This window comes from Hyla sarda, chromosome 3 (genome assembly GCF_029499605.1).
Source record: "Hyla sarda isolate aHylSar1 chromosome 3, aHylSar1.hap1, whole genome shotgun sequence".
Lineage (NCBI taxonomy): Eukaryota > Metazoa > Chordata > Amphibia > Anura > Hylidae > Hyla > Hyla sarda.
The window spans coordinates 345451298-345476082 of NC_079191.1; the positions used below are offsets into that span (position 1 = coordinate 345451298).

General features: G+C 43.7%; 1 protein-coding gene across 1 annotated transcript in view; it reads left to right on the forward strand.

The window, feature by feature from the left end:
* GALM (galactose mutarotase) overlaps positions 1 to 13549 on the forward strand; it is a 112172-nt gene extending 98623 nt beyond the window's left edge. Inside the window, exon 8 of the mRNA XM_056567445.1 lies at positions 13086 to 13549. Coding sequence (XP_056423420.1) covers positions 13086 to 13163 — 78 coding nt within the window. The 3' untranslated portion in view covers positions 13164 to 13549. The remainder of the gene's footprint in view (positions 1 to 13085) is intronic.
* The last annotated feature ends 11236 nt before the right edge of the window (positions 13550 to 24785 follow it).

A 24785-nucleotide genomic window follows, 5' to 3' on the forward strand; every position in this document is an offset into this window, starting at 1 on the left:
GCACAATCATTGAATGAATTTTTTTTCATCAACTTTTGGAATTTTTCACCAAGAAATGATGCAAGTATAAACAAAATTTTACCACTAATATAAAGTAGAATATGTCACGAAAAAAACAATCTCGGAATCAGAATTAAAGGTAAAAGCATCCCAGAGTTATTAATGCTTAAAGTGACAGTGGTCAGATGTGCAAAAAATGGCCGTGAAAATTGGCAGGGTCCTTAAGGGGTTAATACTCTACTCTCCTTGAGGTCTGGGCTTCCTTTTCATATAAATCCCAAAAAATTACCTTATTCACCTTGGGTATAGGTGATTGCCCGGTTCTACCTCGGACAGTAAGTGAGGTGCACCAATTCTTTTCATTTCTGATTCCTGCATGGTGTTCATGTCAGATTTCATTGCCGATTGAACAAATTTTGTAACAGACTGATCTACCATTGATTGTATTTGGGAGTCATGTCTAAATCCTGAGGGATCAGACATGTCTGTAGTATTAATCTCTTTATTTAACAGACATGTTAATGGAATAGAAATAATGTGTGATGTAAAATAGTCAGAATATATAATAATGACAGAATAGGGTATCTGTAGATAGAAAAGAAAATGTCATTTAAATTAGATTTAGAAAAAAAAAAAAAAATATATATATATATATATATGTAAATCTGTACACACACACACACACATATATTGTCAGGATCCGGACTGGTATGCAGAGAGGACACTGGAGGTGGATCCTCTGTGTCAGTGAGGTGATGGCGTGGGCCGTACCAGGGGAACGGAATCTAAGGGGTTACTGGTTTTCACCAGAGCCCGCCGCAAAGCGGGATGGACTTGCAGCGGCAGGTAACCCCCAGGCCGTTCCACCCGATAGCGACTCAACCTCACTGACAGCTGAAACAGGCGTGGTACACAAGGACAAGGCAAGAGCAAGGTCGGACGTAGCCGAAGGTCTGGTCAGGCAGCAATGGTTCGTAGTCAGGGACAATGGCAAGAGTCTGGATACGCAGGCTAGGGATACACCAAACGCTTTCTCAGGGCACTAGGGCAACAAAATCCGACAAGGACAGGAAGGGGAAGTGGGTTTTTATATGTTTTGAACTGATTGGGCCAGGCACCAATTAGTGGTGCACTGGCCCTTTAAATTTCATAGAGCCAGCGCGCGCGTGCCCTAGAGAGCGGGGCCGCGCGCGCCGGGAGGGCAGTGAAGGAGGACGTGGTGGGTGAGAGACACGGGACGCGATCCGATAGCGAGCACGTCCCGCACCTCGGATCGCGTCCCCTCCGAGAACATGGAAGCAGCGCTCGCGGTCAGCGGTGCCGACTGGAGCGCTGCATACAGAAGCACGCCGTGAGCGCTCCGGGGAAGCAGCGGGACCCCCCCCCCCCCCCCCCCTTGGGTCTCCCCCTCTTTTTGGAGCCCAGGAACCTATGGATGAGTTCTTTTGTCAAGGATATTGTCCTCGGGCTCCCAAGACCTCTGTTCGGGGCCACAATTCTCCATGTCAACAAGGATTTTTTTTTACCTCTGACGACCTTGGAGGCGAGGATTTCTTTTACCGAGAAGACGTCAGAGGACCCAGTGACAGGAGCAGGAATGGAGACCTTGGGGGAAAGAATGAGAGGTTTGAGAAGAATGAGAGGTTTGAGAAGGGATACATGAAAGGAGTAAGAATACGAAGAGAAGGAGGAAGATGGAGCTTGTAGGAGACAGGGTTAATTTGACTTTTGACTCTGAATGACCCGAGGTAATGAGGACCCAGCTTGTAGCTAGGGACACGAAACCGAATATATTTTGCAGAGAGCCACACTTTGTCACAAGGGGCAAAGAGAGGAGGAGTTCTTCTCTTCTTATCCGCATGTTTCTTCATGCGAGAAGAGGCCAGTGAGAGCGATTTTTGAGTCTCCTTCCAGATAGTGGAGAAGTCCCGGGTCAATTCGTCTACGGCAGGAACTCCAGAAGAAGTGGGGATGGGGGGAAGTGGGTGACGGCCGTACACCACAAAGAACGGAGACTTGGCGGATGACTCAGAGTTTTTGAAATTGTACGAGAATTCAGCCCAGGGTAACAGGTCGACCCAATCATCTTGGCGGGAGGAGACAAAATGTCGCAGGTAGTCACCAAGGATCTGGTTCACTCTCTCCACTTGTCCATTGGACTGTGGGTGGTAGGAGGACGAGAAATTTAATTTGATCTTTGATTACAGAGAGCTCTCCAAAATTTTGACACAAATTGAATGCCTCTATCCGAGACGATATGCGTGGGAAGCCCGTGAAGATGAAAAATCTGCAGAAAAAATTGCTTCGCCAACTGTGGTGCAGAAGGAAGGCCTGGAAGCGGAATAAAGTGAGCCATTTTGGAAAAACGATCAACGTCCACCCAGATGACAGTGTTGCCATGGGATACAGTGATTAGTGATGAAGTCCATGGCTATGTGGGACCAAGGCTGTTCAGGCACCGGCAGTGGATGGAGAAGACCTGAAGGTTTCTGACGAGGGGTCTTTTCACGTGCACATATTGTACAGGCTCGTACGAAATCGGCCACATCCTTTTCCAAGGAGGACCACCAATAGTGTCTGGCAATCAACTGTAAAGTCTTTTTTATTTCAGCGTGACCAGCCAGAAGGGAGGATTGGCCCCATTTGAGGATCCGGAGGCGGGGAGGAACATAAGTCTTTCCTGGAGGGACAGGTACCAGAGAAGCAGGAGCAGAAGAGATCAGGAACTCGGGGGGAATGTGCTGAGGAAGGGTCTCGGCTTCAGAGGCATCAGTGGTACGAGATAGAGCATCAGCTCTGACATTCTTGTCTGCGGGACGAAAATGGATCTGAAAGTTGAAACGGGCAAAAAACAACGACCACCTAGCCTGGCAAGGATTTAGCCGCTGGGCGGATTGGAGATAAGACAAATTTTTGTGATCTGTAAAAATGGTGATGGGGTGAAGGGATCCTTCCAAAAGATGTATCCATTCCTCAAGGGCCAACTTAATCACCACGGTCTCCGATGGAATAATTTTTTTCTGGAGGTGAAAAGGTTTTGGAGAAAAATCCGCAAGTGACATTTTTTCCTTTAGCGGATTTTTATAGGAGAACAGCTCCGGCTCCAACAGAGGAGGCGTCAACCTCGAGGAAGAAGGGCTTCTGAGGATCAGGTCTGGACAAGACTGGAGCAGAGGAGAAGGCGGCTTTGAGGTGGTTAAAGGCTTCCTCCGCCTGTGGCGGGCAGGATTTCGGATTAGCATTTTTCTTAGTCAGTGCTACAATAGGAGCAACGATGGTGGAGAAGTGGGGAATGAATTGACGGTAGTAATTTGCAATTCCGAGAAATCTTTGGATTGCTCGCAGGCCAGTGGGACAAGGCCAATCCATTACCGCAGAAAGTTTAACAGGGTCCATTTGAAGACCTTGTCCGGACCCAATGTAACCCAAGAACGAAAGACTGCTGCGTTCCAAAAGACACTTCTTGATTTTGGCATAAAGTTGATTTTGGCGTAGTCGCTGGAGCACTTGACGAACATGAAGGCGATGTTCCTCTAGGTTGGAGGAAAAAATGAGGATGTCGTCAAGATAGACTACCACACAAGAGTACAGCATATCCCGAATAATATCATTAACAAAGTACTGAAAGACTGCTGGGGCATTGTATAGACCAAATGGCATAACTAGGTATTCAAAGTGACCATCTCTGGTATTGAAGGCGGTCTTCCATTCATCACCTACTCGAATACGGATGAGGTTATATGCGCCCCTTAGATCTAGTTTGGTGAAAATCTTAGCACCTCGCAGTCGTTTGAAGAGTTCGGAGATGAGAGGCAGAGGATAGCGATTTTTTTTACGGTAATTTTATTGAGACCGCGGTAATCAATACAAGGGCGGAGAGATCCATCTTTTTTAGCGACAAAGAAAACTCCAGCCGGGGAAGAAGATTTCCGGATAAAACCTCTTTTGAGGTTTTCTTGTATGTACTCAGACATAGCTTGGGTTTCTGGTGCTGAAAGTGGGTAAATCCTACCACGGGGTGGTGTGGTACCAGGGAGCAGGTCGATAGGACAGTGATTGGATCTATGTGGTGGTAAGACCTTTGCCTGCTTTTTACAAAAGACGTCCGAAAAGTCCTGATAGGCCTTAGGAAGACCTGGCAAAGGAGTAGCCATGGAGACTTGGCAGGAAGAAACCGGGTGAAGACATCGCTTGTGGCAAGAAGATCCCCAGCTCTTAATGTCCCCGGTGACCCAGTCGAGGCTAGGCAAATGACGTTGGAGCCAAGGCAAGCCCAGAAGAATTTCAGAAGTGCAGTTGGGTAGCACAAAAAATTCAATATGTTCATGATGGTGAACTCCTACAGTCATGAGTAGCGGTTGAGTGTGGTAACGCACGGTACAGACCAGTCTCTCTCCATTGATGGATGAAATGAAGAGCTTGACGAGACGGGTAACTGGAATGTTGAATCTGTTTACTAGGGAGGCTTCAATGAAACTTCCTGCTGAACCCGAGTCCAAGAAGGCCACAGCGGAGAAGGAAGTAGTATTAGCGAGTATAGCAATCCGCACAGGTAAAGTCAATCGTGGAGAGGTAGAATTCACTCCTAGCAACGACTCTCCTACGTTGACTAGGTGAGTGGGTGCGTTTCTCAGACGCGGAGGACGAATAGGACAGTCCTTAAGGAAATGTTCGGTGCTTGCACAGTATAGGCACAGGTTTTCATTCCTACAGCGAGTCCTGTAGGGTCAGGCGAGACCGATCCACTTGCATAGCCTCCTCGACAGGAGGCACAGGTACAGATTGCAATGGACGTTGGAAGAGAGGAGCCCGGGAGGAAAACCGCCTGGTGTGAACAAGATCCTTTTCCTGACGAAGCTCCTGGAGTCTTTCCGTGAAACGCATGTCGATGCGGGTGGCCAAATAGATGAGTTCAGACAAGTTGGCAGGAATTTCTCGTGCGGCCAGGACATCTTTGATGTGACTGGATAAGCCTTTCTTGAAGGTCGCGCAGAGGGCCTCATTATTCCAGGAAAGCTCAGAGGCGAGGGTGCGGAACTGGATGGCGTATTTGCCCACTGAAGAACTCCCTTGGACAAGATTCAGCAAAGCAGTCTCGGCTGAGGAAGCCCGGGCTGGCTCCTCAAAGACACTACGTACTTCTGAGAAGAAGGACTGGATTGTAGCTGTGGCAGGATCGTTGCGGTCCCAAAGCGGTGTGGCCCATGACAAGGCCTTTCCAGACAGGAGGCTGACCACGAACGCCACCTTAGACCGTTCTGTAGGAAATTGGTCTGACATCATCTCCAGGTGTAGGAAATACTGGGACAGGAATCCCCGGCACATTTTAGAGTCCCCATCAAACTTGTCTGGAAGAGACAGGCGGAAACTGGGAGCAGCCACTCGCTGCGGAGGAGATGCAGGAGCTGGTGGAGGAGATGGCTACTGTTGTTGCGGCATAATCTGTTGCAGCATAGCGGTCAACTGAGTCAGCTGTTGTCCTTGTTGCGCGATCTGCTGTGATTGCTGGGCGACCACGAAGGTTAGTTCAGCGACACTGGGCAGCTGAACCTCAGCGGGATCCATGGCCGGATCTACTGTCAGGATCCAGACTGGTACGCAGAGAGGACACTGGAGGTGGATTCTCTGTGTCAGTGAGGTGATGGCGTGGGCCGTACCAGGGGAATGGAATCTAAGGGGTTACTGGTTTTCACCAGAGCCCACCGCAAAGCGGGATGGACTTGCAGCGGCAGGTAACCCCCAGGTCGTTCCACCCGATAGCGACTCAACCTCACTGACAGCTGAGACAGCTGAGACAGTTTTTATATGTTTTGAACTGATTGGGCCAGGCACCAATTAGTGGTGCACTGGCCCTTTAAATTTCATAGAACCGGCGCCCGCGCGCCCTAGAGAGCGAGGCCGCGCGCGTCGGGGGGCAGTGAAGGAGGACGTGGTGGGTGAGAGACACAGGACGCGATCCGAGAGCGGGCACGTCCTGCACCTCGGATCGCGTCCCCTCCGAGAACATGGAAGCAGCGCTCGCGTTCAACGGTGCCGACCGGAGCGCTGCATACAGAAGCACCGGGGAAGCAGCGGGACCCGGAGCGCTCGGCGTGACATATATATATATAATAAAACATATATAGAATACAGAAATAAAAATTTATGGAGAAGTGTAGTGTGTGAAATCACCACAAGATGGCAGCATAAGGCCACAAATGGATTTCACTAATGAAAATTGCAACTGTATATGTATATATATATATATATATATATATGTACAAACAAAAAAGGATAAGTTGGCCAGCACATACTGATACCAAACTATTGCATGGACCCGGCATACAGGTGCAGGCTGCTAGGCTAAATATACTCAAAGAGGACAATACAGCAGCACACTGCTAGAGCAAAGATACAGATAAAACATGAAATGCTATATTGCTACAATGAAAAATTGAGGTGCTCTTCTCACCATTTGGCCAAATTTGATTGCACAGAGGCACATTCACAGTGTAGTGTCCGTCCCAATGAGGTCACCTTATGGCGGTGGGATGGTCCAAACTATTTGGCCAAATGGTGAGCAAAGCACCTAAATTTTTCATTTTTTCATTGCCTAGCAGTGGGCACCTGTATGCCGGGTCCATGCAATAGTTTGGTATCGGTATGTGCTGGCCGACTTATCCTTTTTTGTGTTATACATATGGGGGAGTGGCTACCTCCATGTTGGTTCCTGCATCCCACCCATCTTATAAGGTGCTGGATGTTTCAGACTTTACAAGCCTGGTAACTGATTGCACAGAGGCACATTCACAAATAGTTTAGTCCATCCCAATGAGGTCACCTTATCGCGGTGGGATGGTCTGAACTATTTGGCCAAATGGTGAGCAAAGCACCTCAATTTTTCATTTTTTCATTGTAGCAATAAAGCATTTCATGTTTTATCTGTATCTTTATGCTAGGAGTGTGCTGCTGTATTCTCCTGTTTGTAGATATACAAATAGATTGATAGATATATATTATATATATATATATATATATATATATATATAGCCAATAGTAGGGGTGTTTTGCATATAGCTCTGTGACAGGACTGCAGAGTCCCGTTACAGGAGCGCTGTGACAGGAATGAGACTTGCGTCTGAAAGCGCGAAGGGGGAGAGAGCCCAGCTGACAACCAGGTGACAGGAAACTGAGCTGTAAAATGGATATAAGTGTCGGTATGCTGACACACTTAACTGGGGAGGAAATGATGACGAGGGAATACAGATGAATGAATTAAACAGCAGTAGGAGTTATGTGGTACTATATACTGGATAACACAAATAATAGTTTATAATAAGAGAAAATGTATACAATTGATTAAAAAAAACTATATACATATATTTAAATACACACACGTATATATATATATATATATATATATATATATATATATATATATATATGAAGTGAATAACAGTAATGAACTAATAGATATGAAATAATAATATTAAATGTGGAAAGTGGAAATTAATTAATTATTAATTGTTTATACAAAAATAATCATTAGGTAATTGGAATTATGTCACAGAATACTTAACTTGACTGCTAGCAGTAAAGAAAGAGGAAGATTGATTACCAGTGTGGACTTTTTTATAACATTAGTGGCTCTCTCTGATTGGCTGACTGACTGTCTGTTCTCTGCATACATAGTGAGTTGCTGGGCAAAATTTTTCTTTGTAACTTGTTAACTATTTTACTGCTGGAAAAAAATTTGTAAAGAAAGAAATGCATAGTAGGAGTCTCTTGTCTGCAATAAAATTGATAATATATTCTGCTTAGGAAAATAAAGTTGTTTTCCCATGGTAAATAGGAATCAAGTATCCACATGATGAGTAATAAATGTTTTGAGTAATAAATGTTTAATTGCTGGGGCTCTCACAATCCATAGGACATGGTTTTATCAATGTCCTCTCTATACCTTTGTAGCTATTGAGTACGGCATTTAGGGAGTCCAGAACTGTTCTCTCTTAACCAAAATAATAGCAGAAGAGCAGAACAGTTCATTATAAAACAAACAAACATGAGAGCATGCATCTTGAGGTGCCGTGGGCGAATGAGTGCTTTTTCTTAAAAACATTTTTTTTTTTTTTATAAATCTTCCCTATTAAATGGGTATTCGAGGAACACAAAAAAATCTTAAAGGGAACCTGTCATGAGATTTGTTGCAAATTTATCGCATGGCAATGCATTACATTTGGTAAAATCTTCTTCTTCGCCATCTCTGGGGGATGTTCCTGCCTGCAGGGATGGTGAAGATCTGAAGTTAGAAAGTCTTCCCCACTGGCCCTGTAAGTAGTCCCCTGGTCTTACCTAGTCCCGTCTTGTCTGGTCCCCTCAGAGTGACTGACAGCCTGACCAGAGGAGTGAAGTTCTTTCTAGTCTTATGAAGAAAAGAAAAGCCGGCCACTCGCCATAGTCCATCGTCTGGCTTTTATTGCAACATGTAATACTCACAAATACACAAAGGGAGAGGGATGGAGCTGGGGATACAAAGACAACAAGCTTCGTTTTGCACTTAGCAAGTGCTTCTTCCGGCTATAAAACCTTCTTTGTGACTGTATTACAGATATAAAGGTAAGTGAGACAGGTAACCAATCACCGGTGATACACCCTCACATGTGATGTCTGACGTCTCGGATGGGTGTACCCTGAAATCAGAAGCATATTGCTAAATCTGCTCTCGTTTAACCCTAGAGGGCCCGTCGCATTGGTTTGAATGATCCAATGTGTTTCATTTTTCAGGAGTGTTGTGTCAATTCTTTCTCCTGGCTTAGCTTCCACTCTTTCGAGTCCCGCGACTCGTAGGACTTCTGGGTTATTGCCATGATTTAGATTTATTGATTTTGTCAGTAACAACATAAATACAGTAAATATGAAATTTACACATCAATATGGAGGAGATTTATTGGAGTTCTTAGATATAAAACTGCTTGTCAAAAATAATACACTCATCATAGAAGGCTACAGGAAAGAGGTTGCTAGGAATACTCTACTCCACTTCAATAGTTCACAACAGCAGACAGTTAAAAAAAGGTATATTGTATGGGCAATTCATTAGGTTAAAAAGGAATAACACTACAGAAGAATCTTACAACACACAGGCTGATTAATTAGAAATCGGATTAAGAAGAGAGAGCATACCCAGAATCATTGATCAAAAAAAGTAGACAAAGGGCTAACATGAAAAAAGATAATATTTGTTACAACCTAAATTTAAAAATATACAAGAGAAACTATTCACTTTTGAATTCGAAAACTCACCCATGAATCGCATTATAGAAACAGCCATTAGACGTAACTGGTATGTGATAGAAGCAGAAGAAGATTTGAAAGACATAGCAATCAGAAAACCCTTAATTACATACAGAAAAAATAGGACAATAGGGGACAATCTAAGAAAAAAAGAACAAAGAATTCAGAAAACAACATGGTTAGGTGACCTCACACCACAAGGCAATTTTAGCTGCGGGAACTGCAATTTTTGTAAATACAATATGGCAACCAGAAATTTACGAATCGGTTCGATCTTTCACACAGTAAACAATTTTATTACTTGTCGATCTAAAAATATAGTCTATGCGCTGTTTTGTCCATGCGATTTCTTCTATGTGGGAAAAATTTGCACTGGAAAAAACGGTGTCCCTCATTTACTGTCCCACATGAAGGAAAAGCATGACAATAACCCAGAAATCCTACGATTCGCGGGACTCGAAAGAGTGGAAGCCAAGGCAGGAGAAAGAATTGACACAACACTCCTGAAAAATTAAATACATTGGGGGAGATTTATCAAAGGATTTAGACTGGTTTTTCTTGTCTAAATTTGTCGCACAGAAAGTCGCAGTCTAAATCTGTGCGACTTTTCTGCGACTTTTGCTCTAGAGGATTTTTAGAACATGATGCATTCTAGTCTATTTTAGACTGAAATGCATTGAAAAATGCATTGGTGCTGAATTTATCAAAAGCTACTTTTCAGCGACAAGTCGCATAAGCTGAAAGTACGCCGAAATGTCAGACCATGTTGGAGCAGGTTTAAATATAGACTAAAGCAAAGATCATGCAGTCTGTGCCCAGAATTTATCAAGAGCTGTGCGCCATTTGATAAATTAGGTGCACAATAGACCAGACTAACCCTCTGTAGTTTGGTTTATATTGATGCGGGACATAGACAACTTTGATAAATATCCCCCATTGGGGGACATTTACTAATCTAGTCTATTCTGGGTATGCTTATAGACCAGCGTATGTGGTAGTCTCCTGTCTATTGTGCTCCTAATTTATCAAAGGTCTCACAGCCCTTCTGTGCTCAGACTTCAGACTTCAGGGTCTACAGCTTAAACTGCATTTAGACCTGCTCCAACATGGTCTGACATTTCAGCGTATTTTGGACAGATGCGACTTGTCGCACAAAAGTCGCACTTGATAAATTCAGCACCAATGCATTTTCCAATGCATTTCCGTCTAAAATAGACTAGAATGCATCATGTTCTAAAAATCCTCTACAGCAAAAGTCGCAGAAAAGTCGCACATATTTAGACTTCGACTTTCTGTGCGACAAATTCAGACAGGAAAAACCAGTCTAAATCCTTTGATAAATCTCCCCCATTGAATCATTCGAACCAATGCGACGGGCCCTCTAGGGTTAAACGAGAGAACAGATTTAGCAATATGCTTCTGATTTCAGGGAACACCCATCCGAGACGTCAGACATCACATGTGGGGGTGTATCACCGGTGATTGGTTACCTGTCTCACTTACCTGTATATCTGTAATGCAGTCACAAAGAAGGTTATATGGCCGGAAGAAGCACTTGCTATGTGCGAAACGAAGCTTGTTGCCTTTGTACCCACCGCTCCTTCCCTCTCCCTTTGTGTATTTGTGAGTATTACATGTTGCAATAAAAGCCAGAAGATGGACTATGGTGAGTGGCCGGCTTTTCTTTTCTTCATCTGACCACAGTGCTCTCTGCTGACACCTCTGTTTGTGTCAGGAATTGTCCAAATCGATGGGGATTTGCTTCTACTCTGGACAGTTCCTGACAAGGACAAATGTGTAAGCAGAGAGTACTGTGGTCAGGATGGAAACAACTTCACAACTTCTTCTGTAGTATACAGCAGCTGATAAGTACTGGAAGGATTAAGATTTTTAAATAAAAGTAAATTACAAATGTTTAACCCATTTATGACGCAGGACGTATATTTACGTCCTGCGCCGGCTCCCGCGATATGAAGCGGGATCGCGCCGCGATCCCACATCATATGGCGTCGGTCCCGGCGCTCATCAACGGCCGGGACCCGCGGCTAATACCACACATCGCCGATTGCGGCGATGTGCGGTATTAACCCTTCTAAAGTGAAAGTGACCCGGCTGCTCAGTCGGGCTGTTCGGGACCGCCGCGGGGAAATTGCGGCATCCCGAACAGCTGACCGGACACCGGGAGGACCCTTACCTGCCTCCTCGGTGTCCGATCGACGAATGACTGCTCCGTGCCTGAGATCCAGGCAGGAGCGGTCAAGCGCCGATAACACTGATCACAGGCGTGTTAATACACGCCTGTGATCTGTGTAAGAGATCAGTGTGTGCTGTGTTATAGGTCCCTATGGGACCTATAACACTGCAAAAAAAATGTTTAAAAAAAAGTGTTAATAAAGGTCATTTAACCCCTTCCCTAATAAAAGTTTGAATCACCCCCCTTTTCCCATAAAAAAATAAAACAGTGTAAAAAAATAAATAAATAAACATATGTGGTATCGCCGCGTGCGTAAATGTCCGAACTATAAAAATATATCATTAATTAAACCGCATGGTCAATGGCGTACGCGCAAAAAAATTCCAAAGTTCAAAAAAGCGTATTTTGGTCACTTTTTATACCATTAAAAAATGAATAAAAGTGATCAAAAAGTCCGATCAAAACAAAAATCATACCGATAAAAACTTCAGATCACGGCGCAAAAAATGAGTCCTCATACCACCCTGTACGTGGAAAAAGAAAAAAGTTATAGGGGTCAGAAGATGACATTTTTAAACGTATAAATTTTCCTGCATGTAGTTATGATTTTTTCCAGAAGTGCGACAAAATCAAACCTATATAAGTAGAGTATCATTTTAACCGTATGGACCTACAGAATAATAAGGTGTAATTTTTACCGAAATATGCACTGCGTAGAAACGGAAGCCCCCAAAAGTTACAAAATGGCGTTTTTTTCCAATTTTGTCGCACAATTATTTTTTTTTCCGTTTCGTCGTGCATTTTTGGGTAAAATGACTAATGTCACTGCAAAGTAGAATTGGTGACTCAAAAAATAAGCCATAATATGGATTTTTAGGTGGAAAATTGAAAGGGTTATGATTTTTAAAAGGTAAGGAGGAAAAAACGAAAGTGCAAAAACGGAAAAACCGTTAAGGACCTTAAGGGGTTAAAGGGGTACTCCGCTGGAAAACATTTTTTTTATCAACTGATGCCAGAAATGTAAACAGATTTGTAAATTACTTCTATTTATAATCTTAATCCTTCCAGTACTTATGAGCTGCTGTATGCTACACAGGAAGTTCTTTTCTTTTTAAATTTATTTTCTGTCTGACCACAGTGCTCTTCTGACACCTCTGTCCATATTAGGAAATTTCCAGTGCAGGAGAGGTTTGCTATGGGTATTTGTTCCTGCTCTGGACAGTTCATAAAATGGACAGGGAGAGAGCACTGTGGTGATACAGAAAGGAAATACTAAAAGAAAAGAACTTCCTGTGGAGCATATTGCAGCTGATAAGTACTAGAGGGCGTAAGATAGAAGTCATTTACATATCTGTTTAACTTTCTGGCACCAGTTGATAAAAAAAAAATATATATATACATATGTGTGTGTGTGTGTGTGTGTGTGTGTGTGTGTTTTCCAGCAGAGTACCCCTTTTAACTTTCTGGCTCCAGTTGATTAAAAACATATGTTTTCCACCGGAACACCCCTTTAAGCGGAATTTCGTTAGAAAATTCCGCCGTGTGAACATAGCCTAAGTGCTTTGGTCTTTGTCACATATGGCACATTGTAAATGCATTTATTTATTTTTATTTACAGCCACAGTTCCCAAATGCTCTTCTACATCCAGGAGAGGAATATGACCAGACTACCCAGTTTAATTTCTCTGTGGAATAAAACTGTTTAAATTTACCATACAGCAGAGATTATCTGTCCCACTTTAGCTGCTGGTGAATTGTCGACCTGTCTTCTAGCTTTCAGTGGATCTATGATCAGGATCTTTTACTGTATATCTACACATGACCATCTCAATACCGAAATGATTACATACATTCACATCTAATCCCTTTTTTTAAATAATTATTTCTGTTGCATTTCTTGACAGCCTAGGGAATTCAGCATTATCATTGTGATAAATAAGCATTAAATCATTTAGTATATTTCTGTGCGCTAAATTATATTTATATTTCTGTGTACACTAAAATCATTTTAGAAATGGTTTATCAAAAAACTTGTATTTTTTCTTTGTATCTTAATAAAGATATTTCACCAAATGCATTAAGGCCAAAAAAAGAATCCTCTCATTCTTTAGTGTAAAATTATACAAAATAAGCGCTATGTCCAAAAGAGGTAGCTGTATAATTTCTTGGCTTTGATTTGAGGTTAAAGGGGTACTCTGCCCCTAGTCATCTTATCCCCTATCCCCCATCTATCACAAATACACACATCCATCATACATATACACATATATCACACACATACACATCTGTCATACACACATATATCATACTACATACACACATCCATCATACACATCTGTCATACATACACATCTAACTTACGTATGCACATCTATCATACATACACACATCCATAATTTATTCCTACATACATACATACACAACACCCAAACCCCCACCCACCCCCACCCCCCCATCTTTGGATGTGTATACTGTATGTATGATGGATGTGTATATGTATGATAGATGTTTATATGTATGATAGATGTGTGATCTATTATACATCTATCATACATCTGTCATACCTATAGACATATATCATACATATAGACATCTGTCATACACACACATGTATCATACACACATCTATCTTACATACACACATCTATCATACATACATACGCACATCTATTATGCACACATTGCACATATCATAAATAGATCTATCATGCATACACACCTCCATCATACATACACACATATATTATATATACATACATACACATCCCTTACACACATCTATCATACATACACACCTATCATACATACACACATCTATAATACATACATGTATCTATCATACACAAGTCTATCATATATACTGCTATCATACATACGTCTATCATACACACATCTATCATACATACATCAGTCATAGTCACATCTGTCATACATACATACATACACATACTGTGCATCAATGTGGATGGGTGGAGGGACCGGGGGCAATTGGGTATGGCCTAGGGCAGCACAAATATAAAAATCACCACTAATGGGTTGGGGAATATTGGTGTAGATTGGTGTTCTCCAATCTGCTGCTCTCCAGCTGTTGCATAAGTACAACTCCTATCATGTTCTGACACATTTATTACTTACACACATCTATCATTCCGAAGGGGCAGTTTCTCCGCCTCAGAAGGAATTGTTCGAGACAAGCGGATTTCCAGTCTGAGGCTAAAGAGATGACAAAACGCTTCCAAGAGAGAGGCTATCCTCATTACATCCTCAAGAAAGCACTCACTGAGGCAACTACCAGGACACGTGGTGACCTTTTAATACCTAAACCCAGGAATCCTACAGGGCTCCAAACAGCTAGAAATATTGGAATGTTCGATAAACTAGCTACCCCCATCAGAAACATAATTTTGCATCATTGGGATGTTTTAAAAATGGACCCGGACTTAAGTGATAAAATAGGGGAGAAACCTGAGATTACATACAGACGTGGGAAAAGTCTAGGAGACCTTCTAGTCCAGAGTCACCTGAGTACCAATGACTCTAGTAGACAAACTTGGCTGGGAAGATCAAGACCCCCCAATGGATGCTACCAATGTGGCCATTGTCGGGCTTGTCAATTTATTAAAAAGACCACTCAGATACCATCTTCTTCTCTGAACATTAACCAGTTCATAAATTGTTCGCCCCATGGAGTAGTGTATGTTGCCACATGTACCTGCCCACTATTATATGTGGGCAAGACTATTCGTCCATTGAAGAAAAGAGTTCTAGAGCATATGGGGGACATAAGGAACCAAAGAGAGACCCCGGTAGCCCTCCATATGAACATGGTACATAGTGGTGACCCGAAGGCTATACACTTTACGGGAATTGAGAAGATCATCCCGTCAGAGAGAGGGGGCAATCTGGACAGATTGCTCCAACAAAAAGAATGTCGTTGGATCTATAGGTTAAATTCCACATCCCCACATGGGTTAAATGAGCAATTACATTTTGCTAGCTTTCTATGAGGTGGCAATGACCTGGGGAGTGTGGATAGGTAGCCAGGGACAGCCGTAGATGGGCTGAAGAGGAGTTATCTACTCCCCTAGCTAGGGCTACCTAGAATACAATAGGAGGTTCCCATGCGGGACCGCCCTTTTTAGGGCGGCCACCCCGCCTAGGTACAGGGTTGATATTGTAGGGCCAACCAGGGCTATGATAGGCTCCCTAGGGCCCTGCTTTTGTCCCTCCCGTTACTCTATAGGGGCCCACCCACTATCAATTGCCACCCCATAGAAACCTCTCGCTTTGTTATTAATATGATTATAATAATCTACACTAGCCCTTGGTGTCCTGTTCCATATATAATCTACACGTTGCCGCGTGTCCTGTGGTATCTCATTGGGTGCGTCTGAGGTATTACCATATCCTCAGTATTGATTAATATATGTTAATTTAATTAATTCCTTTAGAGGACATGAAAAAGTTCACCATTAGGATTTGCTATCCATTGGTGTTCTTTTTCTCTCATACATAACACCGACGTTTACCATACTTGCTTAATACTTCTTAATCTGCCAGATTACCACGATAGTTTATTGACACTCGTCACCCCGCCCGCGTGCTGTTTGTTGTGACAGCGCGGAGAGGCAGAGCCGGGCCGCGCCTCCCAGATCGCGTCATGGGAGGCGCGGCGCCTCGCGCTGTATAAAGGCAGAGCGGGCAGACGTGACGTCAGACGCCAACTCACCGCACTAGGTGAGAGATGCCGATACAGGCGTCCTGCTGACTAGCAGGACAGTGTCGTATGCTGCTGTGACACTTCAAAACCGTGAGTAGGACTGGACCTGTCTTTGTACAGCTCTAGTGCTTTTTTCTTCACAGGATCAATTAGTAAATATGGACTATTGACCCCTTTTTTCCTTGCAGGAACTTGGCATGTTTTTCTCCCTTTGCAGGAGTAAACTAGGGAGAGCATTTATTTTTATTTTTTCTTGCAGAGTCTCTGGTTTAATTGAACTGTATGTCACAGTATACATGACTAAGCCACAACTGTTGGCATATATGTTGACATTTTGAATCATAGTGAATATTGTACAGTTTTAATTACTGGTAAATTGTGTTGGTTATTTATTTGATGCCCTGAGGACGCCAGTGAATACAAACTGGCAGAAACGCGTTGGCATTTGCATGATAGTCCTACGTGTTGTGGTTTCTATTATACATAACCCCAAGTGGGTGGCAGCCCTGGGCTGGCTGGGCCCTGCAGAACCCAGAGCTTCCTAGTTTGTTTTCTATTGACCAATGAATTGATATGCTGATTATTTTATTAGATAGAATTAAACGCTACGTTTTAATATATACATCTTTTCTCTATTGCCCATCCTGGACATGAGGTCCATTTTTTTTGACACATCTATCATACATACACACATCTATAATACATACATGCATCTATCATACACAAGTCTATCATATATACTGCTATCATACATACGTCTATCATACACACATCTGTCATACATACATCAGTCATAGTCACATCTGTCATACATACATACATACATACACATACTGTGCATCAATGTGGATGGGTGGAGGGACAGGGGGCAATTGGGTATGGCCTAGGGGAGCACAAATATAAAAATCACCACTAATGGGTTGGGGAATATTGGTGTTGATTGGTGTTCTCCAATCTGCTGCTCTCCAGCTGTTTCATAAGTACAACTCCTATTATGTTCTGACTTCTGGAGCAAGACTTTTGGGTCTGGGGAAGGGGGAGCCTGGAGTGGACTTGGGGGTCTGGAAAGGGGGGGGCAGAGGAGCGTGTAGGAGGACTCAGGAGTCTGAGGGAGCCTGGAGAGGACTTAGGGGTCTAGGGAGGGGGGTAGAGGAGCATGTAGGAGGATTTAGGGGTCTGGGGAGGGGAGCAAAGGAGCCTGGAGAGGACTCATGAGTTGGGGGGGAGGGGGGTGGAACAGAGGAACCGTTGAGGAAGACTTAGGGGTCTCGGGGAACAGAGGAGCCTGGAGGAGGACAGTGCAGGGGTGGGATTCAGCTGAAAAACATACAGTGTCTTATTATTACTATGGACACAGTGTGTGGCAATATATTTGGAAGGTACAGTGGGTGGCAGGGTTATGTTGGGAGGGGACAGTGGGTGGCGGTATTATATTTAGAGGGTACAGTGTGTGGCAGTATTATATTCAGAGGGTACAGTGTGTGGCAGTATTATATTCAGGGGGCACAGTGTCTGGTGGGTTATAATGATTTTTGTCATCATATAGATGATGGGGATCTACTGACAAATTAACCCCTTAACCCCTTGGGGACCAAGTCCATTTTGACCCTAAGGACCAGAGCATTTTTTGCAATTCTGACCACTGTCACTTTAAGCATTAATAACTATGGGATGCTTGTACTTATGAATTTGATTCTAAGATAGTTTTTTCGTGCCATATTCTACTTTATGGTAGTGGTAAATTTTCGTTGATTGCATAAATTTTTGGTGAAAAATTCCAAAATTTCATGAAAAATTTGAAAATTTTGCATTTTTATAACTTTGAAGCTCTCTGCTTGTAAGGAAAATAAACAAACCAAATAAATTACATATTGATTCACATATACAATATGTCTACTTTATGTTTGCATCATACAGTTGACATGTTTTTACTTTTTGAAGACATCAGAGAGCTTCAAAGTATAGCAGCAATTTTCCAATTTTTCAAGTAAATTTCAAAATCTGAATTTTTCAGGGACCAGTTCAGTTTTGAACTTTATGTTAGAAATACTCAATAATGGACCCCGTTATGAAAACTGCACCCCTCAACGTATTCAAAATGACATTCAGAAAGTTTGTTAACCCTTTAGGTGTTTCACAGGAATAGCAGCAAAGTGGAGGCGAAAATTCAAAATCCATATTTTTTACACTAACATGTTCTTGTAGACCCATATTTTTATTTTTACAAGAGGAAAAAGGAGAAAAAGCCCCCCAAAATATGTAACCCATTTTCTCTCGAGTGAGGAAATATCTCATATGTGGATGTAAAGTGATCTGCGGGTGCACTAGAGGGCTCAGAAGAGAAGGAGCGGCAATGGGATTTTGGAGAGTAAATTCTGCTGAAATGGTTTTATGGGGGGCGGGGGGGGGGCATGTCGCATTTAGGAAGCCCCTATGGTGCCAGAACAGCGAAAAACACCCCACATGGTATACTATTTGGGAAACTGCACCCCTCAAGGAACGTAACAAGTGGTACAGTGAGCCTAAACACCCCACAGGTGTTTGACAAATTTTCAATAAAGTTGGCCGTGAAAATGAGAAAAAAATATGTTTTCACTAAAATGCTGATGTTACCCCAAATTTTTCATTTTTACAAGGGGTAATAGGTGAAAATGTCACCCAAAATTTGAAACACCTTATCTTTCGAGTAAGGAAATATATCATATGTGGATGTAAAAGGATCTGCGGGTGCACTAGAGGGCTCAGAAGGGAACGAGCAACATTGGGCTTTTGGAAAGCGAATTTTTCTGAAATGGTTTTTGGGGGGCATGTCTCATTTAGGAAGCCCCCATGGTGTCAGAACAGCAAAAACACCCCACATGGCACACTATTTGGGAAACTACACCCCTCAAGGGACGTAACAAGGGGTGCAGTGAGCATTTACACCCCACTGGCGTTTGACAGATCTTTGTAACAGTGGGCTGTCCAAATGAAAAATTGCATTTTTAATTTTCACGGACCACTGCTCCAAAAATCTGTCAGTCACCTGTGGGGTGTTAAGGCTCACTATACCCCTTGTTACGTTCTGTGTGGGATGTAGTTTCCAAAATGGGTATTTGGGTATTTATTTTTTTGCCTTTATGTCAGAACCACTGTAACCAGCAGCCACCCCTGTGCAAATCACTAATTTAGGCCTCAAATGTACATAGTGCGCTCTCACTCCTGAGCCTTGTTGTGCGCCCGCAGAGCATTTTATGCCCACATACATACTTGGGAGAAATTGTGTCACATATTTTGGGGCTCTTTATTTTCTTTTACCCCTTAAGAAAATGAAAAGTATGGGGCGACACCAGCATGTTAGTATAAAAAAATTAAATTTTTACTTTTCTTTACCTTTTCATAAGGCATAAAAGGAGAAAAAGCCCCCCAAAATTAGTAGCCAATTTCTCCCGAGTACAGAGATACCCCATATGTGGCCCTACACTGTTGTCTTGAAATACTACAGGGCTCTGAAGTGAGAGAGCGCCATGCGCATTTGAGGCCTAAATTAGGGATTTTCATGGGTGTGTACCCAGAAGCAAGCGTTACACTTGCCTCCTCCAGCAAAAATACTGTACGTCAGTTTTTCCTCAAACAGGGTGCCTCCAGCTGTTGCAAAACTCCCAACATGCCTGGACAGTCAATGGCTGTCCGACAATACTGTGAGTTGTTATTTTGCAACAGCTGGAGGCTCCGTTTTGGGAAAACTGACGTACCAGACGTTTTTAATTTTATTTCACATGGGCGGCAGTTTACAGTGAGTTTCCCACTGCAGCGGAAAATTTGCCGCATCTCAAACTCGAAGCGGGAAACTTGCTGTAAACCCCCGCGCATGTGAATGTACCCTGTACATTGTACTGACAGATCGTGCATGCAGGGAGTTGTAGTTATGCAAAGGCTAGAGGCACACTGGTTGGGATTGGGAAGCACTGAGTTAGGTAACAGACTACTGCAGTGTTTCCGCACCACTGTCTGTTTCCTAACTCAGTGTTTCCCAACCCATGTGCCTCCAGCTGTTGCAAAACTACAACTCCCAGCATGCATGGTCTGTCAGTGCATGCTGTGAGTTATAGTTTTGCAACAGCAGGAGGCACATGGGTTGGGAATCACTGAGTTAGGAAACAGACAATGTTTCCCAACCAGTGTGCCTCCAGTTGCTGCAATACTACAACTCCCAGCATGCATGGACAGCCAAAGGGCATGTTGGAAGGTGTAGTTATGCAACAACTGGAGAAGAACAGTTTGGAGACCACTGTGTAGTGGTCTCCAAACTGTAGCCCTCAAGATGTTGCAAGACTTCAATTCCAAGCATGCCCAGACTGCCCAGGCATGCTGGGAGTTGTAGTTTGGCAACATCTGGCCCTTCAGATGTTGCCAAACTAAAACTTCCAGCATGCTTGGACAGTCTCGGCATGCTTTGAATTGACATCTGAAGTGCTACAGTTTGGACACCACTGTTTAGTGGTCTCCAAACAGTGCCCTTCCAGATGTTGCAAAACTACAACTCCCAACATGCTGAGACTGTCCAGGCATGCTGGAAGTTGTAGTTCTGCAACATCTGAAGGGCCAGATGTTCCAGAACTACAACTCCCAGCATTCCTGGACTGTCTGGGTATGCTGAGAGTTGTAGTTTTGCAACATCTGGAAGGACAGTGGTCTCCAAACTGTGGCCCTCTAGATGTTGCAAAACTACAACTCCCAGCATGCCCAGACAGCCAAAGGCTATCTGGGCATGCTGGGAGTAGTGATGTCGCGAACATAAAATTTTCGGACCGCGAACGCGAACTTCCGCAAAAGTTCGCGAACTGGGCGAACCGCCATTGACTTCAATGGGCAGGCGAATTTTAAAACCCACAGGGACTCATTTCTGGCCACAATAGTGATTTAAAAGTTGTTTCAAGGGGACTAACACCTGGACTGTGGCATGTCGGAGGGGGATCCATGGCAAAACTCCCATGGAAAATTACATAGTTGATGCAGGGTCTGGTTTTAATCCATAAAGGGCATAAATCACCTAACATTCCTAAATGGTTTGGAATAATGTGCTTTAGCCCCCTTTAGGCAGCACATAGAGCCCCCTTTAGGCATCACATAGTTAGATCCCCCCTTTAGACAGCACATAGATTCCCCCATATTAGGCAGCACATAGTTAGAGCCTCCCTTTAGGCAGCACATAGTTAGATCCCCCCATTAGGCAGCACATAGTTAGAGCCCCCCTTTAGGCAGCACATAGTTAGAGCTCCCCTTTAGGCAGCACATAAGATTCCCCCATATTAGGCAGCACATAGTGGGATTTGAACCCAAGGCCCCAGCGCTACAAGTCAGCAGTGCTAACCTCTGAGCCACCATGCTACCCTTACCATACATCTAATATGCACGGTTGCTAAAATGGACAGAGATGTCAGCAGAGAGTACCAGAAAAAATAGGCATGTACACATGGCTCAAAAATTTGGTATTGTTGCAGCCGCAGCTGTATCAGCGGACAGAAAAATTGTGGCAGCATAAAAAGTGCAGCACCAGAGGCCAGAAAAATTAGGCATGTACACTAGACTGAAAAATAAGAACAAGCGCATATCCAAGAGTCCAGAAGACTCTATAATGCAGGACGGAGAAACAGACAAAGAAATTATTTTCTAAATAAAATTTTTCATCAAATAAAGAAACAGAGTTCATCCCTCTCTGTATTTTATTTTTGAAAATCTAAGTTTAAAAATCACACGCAACAAGCGTTCCTTTGTGTAATGGTTAGTACTCTGGAAAATTCAAGTTTAAATTATCAGAAAGTCCAGAAGACTCTATGATGCAGGACGGTGAAAATCACAGAGAAATAATTTTCCAAATAAAGTTTTTCATCAAATCAAGATGAAAGCAGTGGCCAGAAAAATTGCAGCAGCAGAAAAAGTGCAGCACCAGAGGCCAGACAAATTAGGCATGTACACATTACACATGGCTGAAATATAAGAACAAGCGCATATCCAAAAGTCCAGAAGACTCTATGATGCAGGACAGTGAAAATCACAGAGAAATCCTTTTCAAAATAACATTTTTCATCAAATCAAGATGAAAGCAGCGGCCAGAAAAATTGCAGCAGCAGAAAAAGTGCAGCACCAGAGGCCAGAAACAACAAGCGTTCCTTTGTGTAATGGTTAGTACTCTTGAAAATTCAAGTTTAAATTATCATAAAGTCCAGAAGACTCTATAATGCAGGACGGTGGTGCGGTGTGACTCTCCGCTTTGAGGCAAGTCAACCCCAAGATGGCGTGACACTGCCGTATCTGGGATGTGGAATAGCACCTGGGGAGCTGGGGGGGGGGGGGGGTGCTGGTGATGTGGAGCAAGATGCAGCAGTGGAAGAGGACTCAGCCGATAAGGTTATGGAGAGGATGGAGTAGGAGGAGTAGAGGAGGTGGCAGCAGGCCTGCCTGCAAGTCGTGGCGGTGTCACCAACTCCTCTGCAGAGCCACGCATTCCATGCTTGGCAGCCATCACCAGGTTTACCCAATGCGCAGTGTAGGTGATATACCTGCCCTGACCATGCTTTGCAGACCAGGTAGCAGTGGTCAGATGGACCCTTGCCCCTACACTGTGTGCCAGACATGCCATAATTTCCTTTTGCACAATGGAGTAAAGGTTGGGGATTGCCTTTTGTGCAAAAAAATTTTGTCCGGGTACCTTCCACTGTGGTGTCCCAATGGCTACAAATTTTTCAAAGGCCTTAGACTCCACCAGCTTGTATGATAAAAGCTGGCGGGCTAGCAGTTCCGACAAGCCAGCTGTCAGACGCCGGGCTAGGGGGTGACTTTGAGACATTGTCTTCTTGCAAATAAAGTTTTTCATCAAATCAAGATGAAAGCAGTGGCCAGAAAAATTGCAGCAGCAGAAAAAGTGCAGCACCAGAGGCCAGAAAAATTAAGCATGTACACATGGCTGAAATATAAGAACAAGCGCATATCCAAAAGTCCAGAAGACTCTATGATGCAGGACGGTGAAAATCACAGAGAAATCCTTTTCAAAATAACATTTTTCATCAAATCAAGATGAAAGCAGTGGCCAGAAAAATTGCAGCAGCAGAAAAAGTGCAGCACCAGAGGCCAGAAAAATTAGGCATGTACACATGGCTGAAATATAAGAAGAAGCGCATATCCAAGAGTCCAGAAGACTCTATAATGCAGGATGGAGAAACAGACAAAGAAATTATTTTCTAAATAAAATTTTTCATCAAATAAAGAATCAGAGTTCTTCCCTCTCTGTATTTTACTTTTGAAAATGTAAGTTAAAAAATCACACGCAACAAGCGTTCCTTTGTGTAATGGTTAGTACTCTTGAAAATTCAAGTTTAAATTATCATAAAGTCCAGAAGACTCTATAATGCAGGACGGTGGTGCGGTGTGACTCTCCACTTTGAGGCAAGTCAACCCCAAGATGGCGTGACACTGCCGTATCCGGGATGTGGAATACCACCTGGGGAGCTGGGGGGGTTGCCGGTGATGTGGAGCAAGACGCAGCAGTGAAAGAGGACTCAGCCGAGGAGGTTATGGAAGAGGATGGAGTAGGAGGAGTAGAGGAGGTGGCAGCAGGCCTGCCTGCAAGTTGTGGCGGTGTCACCAACTCCTCTGCAGAGCCACGCATTCCATGCTTGGCAGCCGTCACCAGGTTTACCCAATGCGCAGTGTAGGTGATATACCTGCCCTGACCATGCTTTGCAGACCAGGTAGCAGTGGTCAGATGGACCCTTGCCCCTACACTGTGTGCCAGACATGCCATAATTTCCTTTTGCACAATGGAGTAAAGGTTGGGGATTGCATTTTGTGCAAAAAAATTTCGGCCGGGTACCTTCCACTGCAGTGTCCCAATGGCTACAAATTTTTTAAAGGCCTTAGACTCCACCAGCTTGTATGATAAAAGTTGGCGGGATAGCAGTTCCGAAAAGCCAGCTGTCAGACGCCGGGCTAGGGGGTGACTTTGAGACATTGTCTTCTTGCGCTCAAACATCTCCTTGACAGACACCTGACTGTGGGCAGATGAGCAGGAACTGCTCAACGCGAGAGACGGAGAGGCGGATGGTTGAGGGGGGGCAAGGAGGGCAGCAGTGGTAGACCTGGCTGAAGATGCTGGACCAGGAGGAGGATGGCGGCTTTGACTATGTGTGCTGCTTGTACTGATGTGTTGATCCCATAGGCGTTTGTGATGTGACATCATGTGCCTTCGCAAAGCAGTGGTGCCTAGGTGGGTGTTGGACTTCCCATGACTCAGTTTCTTCTGGCACAGGTTGCAAATGGCCTTACTGTTGTCAGAGGCAGACACACAAAAAAAATGCCACACCCTCTTCCCGACACCTTGTGGGTGAAGGGTACCCCTTGGCACTTACGTCCCCACCCAACTAGCATCCCCAATTCCACACTTTCTGTACATGCGGCCTATAAGTCGCCTGTTGTTGATATGTTCCGACATTTCTTGGTAATGTGCTGACTGCTACAACTGTTCCTATGTGGGAGAGCGTGACGCTCATGCCCTCTTGGTTTACCTGTGGCATACTGTATGCTTGTTTTGTTTTGTTCTGTTATTGTCTTAAACTCAAT